Source organism: Ruditapes philippinarum, unplaced genomic scaffold (genome assembly GCF_026571515.1).
Source record: "Ruditapes philippinarum isolate M1 unplaced genomic scaffold, ASM2657151v2 ctg173_1_1_1_1, whole genome shotgun sequence".
Classification (NCBI taxonomy): Eukaryota; Metazoa; Mollusca; class Bivalvia; order Venerida; family Veneridae; genus Ruditapes; species Ruditapes philippinarum.
This window is the reverse complement of record NW_026861243.1, coordinates 224339-238414: the sequence shown is the minus strand read 5'-3', so window position 1 is coordinate 238414 and position 14076 is coordinate 224339. Positions and strand designations below refer to the sequence as shown.

Sequence of the window (14076 nt, the reverse complement as noted above, 5' to 3'; positions counted from 1 at the left end):
GCATCGCGAATACTAATGAAACTGAAAGTAGACTCTTCAATCTTGAAGTCACATAACGTCCTATCCGGAAAAAGAGAGATTGGACTTCGATTTATTTTTCGAAATCGTGTTGATGACGGTGTAAAATGGCAATGCAGAAACATTTTTAACACTGTAAAGGGTACTGCTCTAGGTGTTGCTGAATATCTTACACCTGTCCTAAAGGTTTGTGCTCGGAAAATTGACATTTTTGATGCGTCATAAACTAAACTGATTTCGGATAGATCATAACATTGAAAAACACTAATTATAATAATACTTTCTTTATGTAAATGTCTATTTATACGGCAATGAATATTTTTTCAACTGTTTAAATATATGTTTAAGACTTCGTACAAGAAAATGGAGCATGAAACAATGTTTTAAAGCAATGTACTTCCTCTTTCATTATGATAGAAAAATCTATTTTATAAATGATCTGGAGTTATTTATAATTATTTTAATTGTTTACTGTTTATATTTCAGGAGTCAAAGTTCAAGGAAACTGGTGTTATAACTCCAGAAGAGGTAAACTTGCTCTTAAATTCACATTATTACTCATTTTAGGCATAAACGAGAATAAATTAATTTTTCTTTTTGTTACTCAAAATCTTTACATAGCCCATATTATCTGTTATATAGATCTATTAAGGTAAATAAATATTGTCCAAATCATTAATTTTAGAAAAAAAATGCAAACCCCCATTGCAAGTTCAGTGTAGGCTACTTTGTATCTGGAACTTGTGAATAGCTTCAATAAGGATGGTGATTAACAGATTAAAAAATAATTAAATAACTGTTTTAAAGATAAAAAGGTTTAGAGAATAAAATGCTAATAAGTTTATAATTTATTATACCCCCACAAACGAAGTTTAGGGGGGGTATATAGGAGTCAGCTTGTCGGTCGGTTGGTCGGTCGGTCCGTCGGTCAGTCCACATCATGGTTTCCGGACGATAACTAGAGTTTGGAATGAGGTATTGTAATCAAACTTGGTATATAGCAACCTTATATGGAAACTCCGGTTGGTATTGCATTTGGACCCCCTGGGGTCAAGGTCACCATTACTAAAAATAGAAAAATGGTTTCCGGATAATAACTAGAGTTAGGAATGAGATATTGTTATCAAACTTGGCGTATAGCAAGCTTATATGAAGACCTGGGTTGGTATTGCATTTGGGCCCTCTGGGGTCAAGGTCAAGGTCACTGTTACTAAAAATAGAAAAATGGTTTCCGGACAATAACTTGACTTAGGAATGACATACTGTAATCAAACTTGGTGTATAGCAAGCTTATATGAAGACCTGGGTTGGTATTGCATTTGGACCCCCTGGGGTCAAGGTCAAGGTCACCGTTAGGAAAAAGAGACAAATGGTTTCCGGACAATAACTAGAGTTAGGAATGAGAAATTGTAATCTAATTTGGTGTAAAGGAAGCTTATATGAAGACTGGGTTGGTATTGCATTTGGACCCCCTAGGGTCAAGGTCACTGTTACAGTGTTACTAAAAATAGAAAAATGGTTTCCAGACAATAACAAGAGTTAGGAATGAGATATTGTTATCAAACTTGGCGTATAGCAAGCCTATATGAAGACTTTGGTTGGTATTGCATTTGGGCCCCCTGGGGTCAAGGTCACCGTTACGAAAAATGGTTTTCGGACAATAACTAGAGTTAGGAATGAGATATTGTAATCTTATTTGGTGTATAGGAAGCTTATATGAAGACCTGGGTTGGTATTGCATTTGGACCCCCTAGGGTCAAGGTCACTGTTACAGTGTTACTAAAAATAGAAAAAATGGTTTCCTGACAATAACTAGAGTTAGGAATGAGATATTGTAATCAAACTTGGTGTATAGCAAGCTTATTTCGAGACCCCAGTTGCGATTACAATTAATTGAAATATTTCTTTGTACACAGTTGATAGTTTGTGTTCAAATTTTTCTTCAGACTACTTTTTTTTCAAAAAGTCAAAGTTGTTGGTGGGGGTATTAATCACCTTCAGTGATAGGTCTAGTTACCACTAACTTGTCCTAAATGCAGACAAGCAAGATAGTAATCTAATCATGTGACCCAAATATTACTGTCTTCTATAATGAAAGTCTGCTGTCTTTGATAATTTACTTGAACTTTGATAGTAACTAATATGCACTGTAAATTAAAGATAAAATGGTTATTTAATATGATCAGTCAAGTGAATTAATGAAAGTACATGTAAGTCTTTTTATCATTCAATTTGTTAAAAAAGGTATGTACTGTCAAGGCCCCTAACAGATATCAAAACTATCTAAATTTAAGCAATACATACTTTAGTAAAACTTCATCCTAACAAATAAAAAGTTTTGCCTGTTTGCCATTGTATATTATCTTTTTTTTTTCTTGGAAAAAAAGGGGGGGATAAGAGAACTACTGTTAAATTTTCATCATTACAATCATATTTATAACCTGAATAAGACATACTAATTTTAGTGTTGCTTATAGCATGATATAAATACACTCAGTACTATATAAATATGTTAATACTTTGCTATTTTGTATGACAGTTTGTGGCAGCAGGTGATCATTTAGTACATCATTGTCCAACATGGCACTGGTCAGCTGGGGAAGAATCTAAGAGAAAACCTTACTTACCAGCAGATAAACAATTTCTCATTACAAAAAATGGTAAGTCTTATATTCAGCCTGTTAATACAACATTATATTGTCTTTAAGAAAAACATGTAATTAATTTTTCAAAAACAATTAATAAAATTTGTACTTAATATGAGAGTTATGTTCTTCAAATTTGTGTCTTTTGGAAATAACTGTTAAAATAATTGTTACAATTTAAATAAGAAAAAATTGTTTTACGACTACTAAAGTCAGGAGTGTAAATTGTATGGAGTGATAGTCATCTAAAATTTGATTTGGTAATGAAAAAGGTATTTTATGAAGTGGCTTGTGTATTATACCTTATAGTGAATACTTTGAATTGCTAAAGTTATATTACTTTCCTAATAATCAGTTTACATAATAAAAAAAGATACATGCCTGATGTTTAATCAAGCCAAATTTTCAAATTCAAGGGCAGATTACTCAAAAACAAGTTTGATTATCCACATTGTTTCACCCACTTGAAATGTTTCTGTTAACATGATTTAATATTGTGTGAGAAGCTTAAATAAATCCTTTTATACAATTTTCATACTGTATTCTGTAAATGTTACTATAGCATAGGTCTTAAATATGATTGTGTTTTTAAAAAAATATGTTATTTTCAATGTTATGAAAGACACTTTCAACTAATTCTCTACATGAAACATGATGATGACTTTCCTGTCCCCATGTCAGTCTCTGTAGCTATGAGGTTTGTCATTATGCTTTCAAATGCCTAATTTTTAGAATTTTGATGGCCCCAAAATCAACAATGATCAGACCAAAAATCAAAAAGGATTTAATACATATTAACTTGCTTTTTTAATTAAACAATATCAGTCCAAAAGTAAATGTGGAGTCAATACAAGACACCTATTTAATTGATTTTTTAATAAATTTTCATTATATGGAAGGTTTTAACTTCCACACAGCTTTTCCTGTTATTTACTAGCAATTAAGATTGTCAGTTAGTGTCACTGTCTACCCAACAAATATAGTTCAGAAGTTCAGGAACTCAAAAGTTGCAATGGTTAGGGCATTAACCTTAGTGGTTAAATATGTCAATAGTAATAAATTGGTTATCAGGATATAAAGGTCTAGGTCATGTGTATTTGTTATCAATCCATTCATATTTTAGGAAAACAAAAATAAACAATCTGATGAATTAGATTGGTCACAGTGCATGTAATCTCACATTTGACATATATGAATGCTAATGTTTTTATGAACATGGCCTATACCTTTAGGATTTTTTGAATTTTAGGAATGGTTTGCTTTAAATTGTGAAAAATATCAGAATCACCTAAATTGTCTATCAAGTTAGTCCCTGTAAAAAGCTTAAACAAGTTGCTTGTATCAGGTCTTTTACACTCATTCAATATCCTCTATTTAATTGACATTTTAGTTACAAAGGATAGTCAAATATTTTTTTTACTTTATTCTAGTGATAATATTGTAATGTTAAGTTTTATATGTGATTATTTCCAGTACCATGTTATAAACGAGTAAAGCAGGTAGATAACCACCAAGAAGAGCAGGAGAAAGTGATAGAGGAGAATGACCCTGATGGTGGATGGGTAGATACACATCATTATGCTGGTAAATCTTGCTTGAAATAAATACCTTATACAGATCAAGTTTTTATAATTATTACACACCCTTATTTTGTATTTTTCTTCTTTTAATTATATAAATTCTTTACAGCATTGTGATACAAATGACAAATAATATGTTATTAAGAAGAATGCTCACAACACTGACTTATACTTTATCACGCATGCAGTACCAGAAAGTTGTACTGTTATTGTTAATACCTTGATAAAAAGTGTTATCTAAAATATTGACTTTTATTTCTGAGCAGGTATGTTCACATTGACAGAAGATATTCTGTCAATTATTATCCCACGCCGATGGAATCGGGAGGGGGATATAGTTTTAGCGTTGTCCGTCCGTCCGTCCGAATTTCGTTTCCGGAGTAGTTCTCTGCAACTACTGGCTGGAATTCAACGAAACTTTATGGGAATCATCAATATCAAGAGGAGATGCGCATATCGTCGGCTTGTTCAGGTCAGCCACTTTAACTCAGAGTTATGGCCCTTGATTAGTTATGTAGTATGCATATAGAGTAAAAATCGTTACTGGAGTAGTTCTCTGCAACTACTGGCTGGAATTCAACGAAACTTTATGGGAATCATCAATACCAAGAGGAAATGCGCATATCGTTGGCTTGTTCCGGTCAGACACTTTAACTCAGAGTTATGGCCCTTGATTAGTAATGCAGTATGCATATGGAGTAAAAATCGTTTCTGCGCTACTTCTCTGCAACTACTGGCTGGAATTCAACGAAACTTTATGGGAATCATCAATATCAAGAGGAGATGCGCATATCGTCGGCTTGTTCAGGTCAGCCACTTTAACTCAGAGTTATGGCCCTTGATTAGTTATGTAGTATGCATATAGAGTAAAAATCGTTTCCGGAGTAGTTCTCTGCAACTACTGGCTGGAATTCAACGAAACTTTATGGGAATCATCAATATCAAGAGGAGATGCGCATATCGTCGGCTTGTTCAGGTCAGCCACTTTAACTCAGAGTTATGGCCCTTGATTAGTTATGTAGTATGCATATAGAGTAAAAATCGTTACTGGAGTAGTTCTCTGCAACTACTGGCTGGAATTCAACGAAACTTTATGGGAATCATCAATACCAAGAGGAAATGCGCATATCGTTGGCTTGTTCCGGTCAGACACTTTAACTCAGAGTTATGGCCCTTGATTAGTAATGCAGTATGCATATGGAGTAAAAATCGTTTCTGCGCTACTTCTCTGCAACTACTGGCTGGAATTCAACGAAACTTTATGGGAATCATCAATATCAAGAGGAGATGCGCATATCGTCGGCTTGTTCAGGTCAGCCACTTTAACTCAGAGTTATGGCCCTTGATTAGTTATGTAGTATGCATATAGAGTAAAAATCGTTACCGGAGTAGTTCTCTGCAACTACTGGCTGGAATTCAACGAAACTTTATGGGAATCATCAATACCAAGAGGAAATGCGCATATCGTCCACTTGTTCCGGTCAGACACTTTAACTCAGAGTTATGGCCTTGATTAGTTATGCAGTATGCATATAGAGTAAAAATCGTTTCTGCGCTACTTCTCTGCAACTACTGGCTGGAATTCAACGAAACTTTATGGGAACTTTCAATACCAAGAGGAGATGGGCATATTGTCCGCTTGTTCGGGTCAGACACTTTAACTCAGAGTTATGGCCTTGATTAGTTATGCAATATGCATATGGAGTAAAAAGCGTTTCCGGAGTAATTCTCTGCAACTACTGGCTGGAATTCAACGAAACTTTATGGGAATCATCAATATCAAGAGGAGATGCTCATATCGTCGGCTTGTTTCAGTCAGAACCTTCAATACCAAGAGGAGATGCGCATATCGTCGGCTTGTTCCGGTCAGACACTTTAACTCAGAGTTATGGCCCTTGATTAGTTATGCAGTACCCATATAGAAAAATATTTGTTTCCTCGCTACTTCTCTGCTACTACTGGCTGGAATTCAATGAAACTTTATGGGATACTAAGAGGAGATGTGCATATAGTCGCCTTGTTTCAGTCAGATACTTATAACTTAGATTTATGGCCCTTGATTAGTTATGTAGTATGCATACATCTCATTGGCATTTCCAGATTTTACTTTTTAACACAAAGTTATTGCTCTGTTATTGCCCTGAATATTTATCAAGTTCAAAGAATATTACTGTTTATGCCATAATTAATATATAAATAAAGCCTTATGTCTTCAGTTGTTGTGTTAATAATAACCAGTACTCGGCGGGGGATATAAATTCAACGAATTTGCTTGTTTTAAGTAATGACGTTGTGTTCAAGAGAAAATAATGTAGTCTATGACATTTTGTACGAAGTGAAAAATTTAGCTAAAAGCATCACTGCATAAACAAAACAAGTGTTGCATAATTTCAATTTTATGTTTAATGTCGATTACTAAAGCAAGTAAAAACAAGATTTTTTTTTTATAGAAAATCTTCATACATTTTTTTTAATACAAACTTAAGCTGTAACAAGCAATATCACATTTATAATTCAGCTAATTAGCATATTTTATGCTGCCTCTAATCTTAGCAAAAGGTTCTGCTTATAATACTGCCCTTGGGCATTTGAAAGGACATTTATGTATCATTGTATTCCATTATATATCTCACTATTAATTTTTACAGATCCACAGATGGGTCAGGTACAAGAAGCTGTCTCTGATATGACCTTAGATTCCAAAGTAAGTAACTATTGTGTACTAAATTCATTAAAGCATACACCACTTGCCCCTCACAACTGTTTGTTCGAATCCTACCAGGATTCTTTCATGTGAGGAAGCTACCCAGCTAGCTTATGGAAAGTAAGTGGTTCTACTCAGGTCCCAGTTTGTGCCAGAAATAACGCATGGAGGAGCACCTGAGGTCTTCCTACCCCAATAAAGCTGGTTAGTCTCTGTATGACATGTATTTTGTTTGTTTAATGTGAAAACCAATAAAAAAAATTCATACAGTGAATCAAGCAGATTAACCTTTACCACATGATACATCTTTAAATAAATGGACTTAACCATCTTTCGGTCTAGACAAAACCATCCATTGTTTATAGGGAACATTTGAAAATACGCAAGTATATACTAACTGAAATGCAGACAGTGTAAACCATGATTTTGGCCTGCACTGGTTGCATGAGTAGAATCTGTTGCTGACAGTAGGCTAAGAATTAAAGCTGCATGCCTCAAGATGAGCAAAAATATTTCAAGGAATCAAATTTGAGAAAAATGTACTAAGATATAAAAGAAGGTAAAAAAGACTCGAGTAATAATTTACATGTTACCTGCAATTAATGACTGATTTTGTATTATTTATCATCATATCTCTACTGTATGGAATTAAGCATAGATCTGGAGGCATGCTGTTTTCAAATCAGATTACTTCTTGCCTAGACTACTGAGTTATTCCCCTTGATGAACTTAAATAAATTCCTTATAAATTCCTTATGGATGTTTTGCATGCAAGTCTTATCTCTTCAACTTCAGGAGGTTTTCACAATAATATGAAACTGGATACATGTCTGTCATGTCATGATTTATAAGGTTTTGTTAGATCACTTTTTCTACCATCAATGTTTAATGAATTATTCCCCTTCATGAAATTTCCAGCGTGGAGTTTGCTTTTATTTTCAAGCACTGAAAATAGTTTAGTGCATTGCTTTTGAAAAATAAACTTTTTTTTAAAATTCTAAAGTTCTATCTTACTTTGCTAATGAAGGTTTTCAGCATTAGTTTGTATGAAGCATTAACACTAGATAAAAATTTTAATCCACTAGGGGAGAGCATCTGATTGGTAAACCAGAGGTTCACTTGTTTAATCTTCATGAGCATGGCAATTTCTCTGTGACAGTTGATCTTAGTGACATTCACTGATTCAGAAATCATTTAGCATTAATAAGTAGTCAGTCACATGCAGAGATGTCAGTAATTATCAGTAAGTTACTCAGGAAAGCTGGTTAGATGAACCATCTGCAATGTAACGATCAAAAACCAAACAAACAAACTATATTTGATCTTGCAGGATAAGACATCTTCTGCAGATGGAGGTGCGTCAACAACTAAAGATGATGATGACGACGACGATGATGACGACGGTGAAGCTATGGATATGGAGGCATTTGAAGAAAGTGGAATGCTAGAAGAAAATGACACAGTAAGTTTTCTACTAAGTAGTGACATGAGAATTGTAGTTTTGTAGGATTGAAAGAAAGTTCAGAAGAAGTATTTCAAATAATTTTGAAACTGGCATTGTACAAGTTATAAATATGACTTAATGCCAGAAAGCATTGGAGAGTTTGATATACACTAGATGAAAGTTATAACTGCTCTGATTACAGGTTTTTGAATGTCTTATTTTACGAGTTGATTTACTTATCAAAGTTTTCACACTGTAATTTCATTAGCTTGCAAAACTATTCAAGCGGACAACAGATTTTGCAAAGTTCATATTCAATTATTATAGGGCATACAAATTGGAATACAATTTAGAATTTTATCTTGCATGTAAAATTCAGAGATAATAAGATTTGATAAGTATATTTTGGGAACATTGCTGGTTCTTCTCAGGTGCCTGTTTATGTCTGAAATAATACAGGGCAGGGGAAGCGCATCTGAGGTCTTCTTCCACCGGTACAGTTGGAAAAAAATTGCCATATGCTGTGTTGGTGACGTAAAACCCAACAACAAATGAAAGAGTTTTTTGTCAGATTATACACTCTTTTTTATTATTCCAGTTCTTTCCAGTTAATGCTTGGCTTAGACTTAAAGGTATTATATGTCAGACTTACTAAATGTTAAGATGATTTATGAAAGTTGTGCCTTTATTTTACTAAACAAAGGAGTACTTTGACATACTCAAGAAGAAGTAGTGTTATGTCAGGACTCAAATTTTGTATGTGGACAAGTCAATAATTGAGCAGTTAAAATACTTAAGATAATTTGGCATTTGTTTTCTTGCCTATATTTCAGGCCACTTTAGTTGTAAAGACTAATGTAGAGCGGCAGATATCAGAATCTGAGAGTGGTGTGTTGCAGACTCGAACCTATGATCTCAACATAACTTATGATAAATATTATCAAACACCAAGGCTATGGTTGTACGGGTATGATGAGGTAAGGGCAGATAATTCACTAGGTACATATTGTTTAGTAGTTAGTTTAGTTATTGTCATACAAAATAATTTGGTTTATACAGAATTTATTTTAGATTGATTGTGTAGGAAGCTATAAGCTTATAGACACACTTTCGAATTCGTTCCTGGAACCAACCAGTACTGAGCAATGAGTGTAAAGTTTCTTGATCAAGGAAACAAGGACTTGCCCTTGACGGGCTTTGAACCCATGCGGCTAGAGTTAGCGATCATTTGATTGCTAGTCCGACAAGTAAGCCACTCAGCCATAATTTTCAAAATACTGGCAGAGAAATAAAAAATACAAGAAAATGGAAATCAAATACATTTACTTGTAAATCAAAAGGTTAATGTAAAATAGCAATCGAAACATATTTCATGTATACTATATCTTAAATAAAAGCAAAAATATGGTTGATAAGGTGAATGTGAACTATTTAAGATGTTGTACAAAAATTTGCTTCACAAGTTATTATAATAGAAGGTTTTTTGTTATATGTTAGCTCAGCCAAAAAATATCTGTCAGTTTTAAATTACTTAGAGTCTTTCTAGGCTAGAGGTTAAAGTCACTTAAGTCAGGCACTTTCCCTGTAAGGTTTAATATTCCTCCAGGGACAGAGATGTGGGCAAGCTATCCATTGAGCCATTGAAAGATTGTCGTTTCTACCATTGTGTTCTTTCATGCCAGAAATAATTAAGAATTTTCATAATCAATTACATGTGTGGTACAAATTTATGATAATTTTTTAGCTCGACTTTTCTATGAAAAGGGGAGCTATCCTACTCGCCCCGGCGTCGGCGTCGGCGTTGGCGTCACACCTTGGTTAAGTTTTTCGTACCACCCCACTTTATTTCAGAAGTATTACAAGTATGGCTTTGAAACTTACCATACTTGTTCACCATCATAACCTCCATCTACAGACAAGAGTACATAACTCTGTCAAGGTTTTTGACAGAATTATGGCCCTTTTTTGACTTAGAAAGTGTATTGAGCTTGGTTAAGTTTTTTGTACCACCTCACTTTATTTCAAAACCATTGGAGGTATTGCTTTGAAACTGACCATACTTGTTTACCATCACGACCTTCATCAACAGACAAGAGGACATAACTCTGTCAAGGTTTTTGACAGAATTATGCCCTTTTTGACTTAGAAAATACATTGAATATGGGTAAAATCCACTTATTGCCTTAACCCTTTGAGATATTGCTTTGAAACTTTTAATGCTATTTCACATCATTACCCCATCTGTACGCAAGAGAAGGTAACTCTGTCAAGGATTTGTTTTAAAAATTAAGGCCTTTTATCGACTTAGAATTAAATTTATTTAAGGCTCAACTCAGTTTTTTTTTCTTTCTTACCAGCCCTCTTTTGACTTAAACATTTCAAACTTTGCTGCAGTGTTCAAGGGTATCACACAATTCAGTAAAATAATTCTTCACTAAATATCTTAATGCTCATGGCCATTGTTCACTTTAAAAATACAGAGATTCTTGTATTGCCTTTTACTGCAAAAACTTTTTTTATTGGCAAGCAATAAAAAAGTCGAGCGCGCTGTCTTACGGACAGCTCTTGTTTATTTTCCATGTAAGAATCGGACTCCTCTGACAGTAGAGCAGATGTATGAAGATTTCAGTCAAGACCATGCTAAGAAAACAGTAACCATGGAAGCCCATCCACATCTACCGGGACCACCAATGGCTTCTGTACATCCCTGCAGGTAAGAAATAAGTTTTGAGTCTGTGTTTGGCAATGGCAATTGACTGATACCATATGTTTTCCTTTTAAATTCTAATCTTTCAGTTTTAAGTAACTTAAACCCTTGTTTCATGTCAACAGTGATACATTTATATGTAATTGAATATCAGTCATTGATATCAATTTTACACACAAGTGAAAAGCAAATGTGGAAAAAGGAAAAAAGAATACAGATGTTTGGGCCATAAGTGAACTATGAAATATATAAAGATAAGATAACATGAACTGCTCATAATTATTTGCTCTATAAACTGTCGCTATGATATTTTTAGACATGCAGATGTGATGAAGAAGATAATAGAAATGGTGGCCGAGGGAGGTGGTGATCTAGGTGTTCATATGTATCCTTTATAAATACGTGGTAATCTTAAACATGATTATTTTTGAAATAAGAGAATTCTTGTTACTTGCCAGCATAGGTAAGCAGGAAGAGAATAAGTATAATACTTTGGATTTGTTATTTGGAGTCTGTGATAGGTTGCTTGTCTGTAATTATGATTCATGTTTTCATGTCCCTTCTTTTGTTTGCTAGAAACTAAAAGTGTATTAACCCAAAATAGTGTCAATAACAAAAATTCACATTAAGCTATTTTTGCAATTATTAATTTTTTTATTTATTTTTTTTTGTGAGAAAAAAAATTCAAAGAGGTGAACCAGAACTTAGAAAGATGAAAAAAATTATTGTGGTACATGTAATTATGACTAATTCCATTTAATTTCCATCCTGATGTGACTGAAGAAATCAGCAATTATACAGGGAAAATGAGTTAGAAATGGGAAGAATAGAATTTAGAAAAAAAAATTTGTTCAGCAACTACAAAACTTCAGTGGTTCTTACCGAATGTTTATTTGTGCCTGAAATAATAAAGAGAGGATGAAGGATCTTCTTCAATCAGTAAATCCTAAAAATTATTATTCAAGTAAATAGTATTTGTGTTTCTTGAAATCTAATGCGAAACATGTACCTTGTGTGCCGGTTTACATAAAAGAAAAGCAATAAACACATAGTTTTATTAATTTAGTGCCTTTAGGTATTTTAAAGAAAATGCAATTTGTCATTTTGTGTACATGGGGAGAGATGGTGTAGGGCAGGAGAGTATAAGTGATGTGACCGAATGTTGTTTTATTTTTCTAACAAAATTAACATCAACACATTATATCCTTAACTGTTTATTCAGGTATTTAATGATATTCTTGAAGTTCGTTCAAGCTGTAATTCCGACCATAGAATACGACTACACACGCCATTTTAACTTGTGATGCACCTTAACTACCACGCAATATATACTTATACTTGTTCATATAATATTATCTCTGATGTTTTTATGTAAACTGACAAAAATAAATCATCCTTCTTGAGATTTAGTTTCACTTTCTCCTCTTCGTTTTTAAACAGTGATGATTTACTTGTTTTCTGTCTCAAGAATCGGCTCCGGTATCTGGTATTCTTGAAAAATGGAGAAATTTTTTTTTAATGCAGTTGTGCTATTTTATATTAATATGTGAATTAATACTTTACTAATTTCAATCTAAGGAAATTATTTTACTATGTGCAAATCGTGTGAAAATGTATTCCAAAAAAAGGAAATCAACCTCCGAGATTTTATATTTCTTAGAAATATACATGAATGTATGTATGTAACAGTGTTATTAATGTTTGCAATAGCAGCTTTGATTTGGGGGGGGGGGGATGATGATGATGAATTTGATTAATCATTATTGCATTATTACTTCTCATGCTGAAAAAAAATATTGAAAGAAAAATAAATGTCTTTAGATTTTATTTGTGCTTACTGTTACTTGTGTGGAAAAGTACTCTAAATTGGATCAACCAGCAGTAGATTGCTTGTTATTGTTGTTATAAATGTGAAAAATGTACTGAGAAAATAATTTAACCCACCTAACATTTCAATGTGCTGTTTGCCATTTATATATAAACACAGGAAATAGTGACAGGATAAAAATAACACCATTATTTTATTTCTGCTTACTCAGTAACTCAAGTGGAAAAATACCAAACAAAGATTACTACAACTGAAATAAGGAAAAATACTGAACATAAATGGCAAGAACTTCAAGAACATTTCATTGTGTTATATGCTACTCAAGTTGGAAAATGTTGACACAAATTAACAATCACTAAAATGGATGGTGAAAATTTCTGTGATTAATAAATGTAGAAATTTCTTGGATCTTTTACGAAATTGTTGTCATGATTTAACAATTGAATGATTTTGTATTTTTTATCCATACCCTGCTGGGACTGAAAGTGTTTAGACTTTGCCACAAGTATAGAACCTTCACATCAGTGTAATCTGATCAGGCTCTATAATGTTGGTTGCCCACTTTTTGTATTTTGACACTGAAATCCCTTCAAGTTGGAATGGACTGTACCATATTCAAAACAGTTCAAATATATTACACAAATTCATCAGGTTATGGGTTAAATGCATTGGTACATGTATATGTTTTTTTTTTGAAAAATGGATAAACATAAGAAATAGTGTTGACATTTCAGTGAAATTGTTACTTTAATATAAATAATTAATTATATATGTATAGCTTTAATGGTAAGCACTGTTCTAAAGCATTTTAATTGTTGGTGAATTATTATATTTTATGTTGCACTTGGCCCATCATGTAATGCCAAGCTTTGATTAAAAGATATTTTCAGATTTTTCTTAGTTATTTTTTGAGGATTGGGGATAATCCCACATTGTAAATTTAAAGGATATTATAAAGCTTTCAGGATAAACAGACAATGAATCTTGATATCTTACATTATTATTTTACTTCAAATTGACCATCCAAAGGGAAAAATTTCATTTTTTATGTTTGGCCACTAAGAATATTACTTATTAAAAATAATATGTGTTAAAATTCTCACTGTTGGTGAAAGAGACATCAAAAATTAAGCTAAAAACTAGTGATGCA

General features: G+C 33.1%; 1 protein-coding gene across 1 annotated transcript; it reads left to right on the top strand.

Annotated features, from left to right (window-relative positions):
- The first annotated feature begins 15 nt into the window (after nucleotides 1-15).
- LOC132714999 (ubiquitin-like-conjugating enzyme ATG3) lies at nucleotides 16-13817 on the top strand. The gene is made up of 10 exons (XM_060697961.1): nucleotides 16-204; nucleotides 505-546; nucleotides 2558-2678; nucleotides 4137-4247; nucleotides 6892-6947; nucleotides 8278-8409; nucleotides 9225-9368; nucleotides 10977-11104; nucleotides 11415-11483; nucleotides 12321-13817. The coding sequence occupies exons 1-10, from the start codon at nucleotides 16-18 to the stop codon at nucleotides 12400-12402; spliced, it is 1074 nt and encodes a 357-aa protein (XP_060553944.1). The 3' UTR covers nucleotides 12403-13817.
- Nucleotides 13818-14076: the final 259 nt, after the last annotated feature.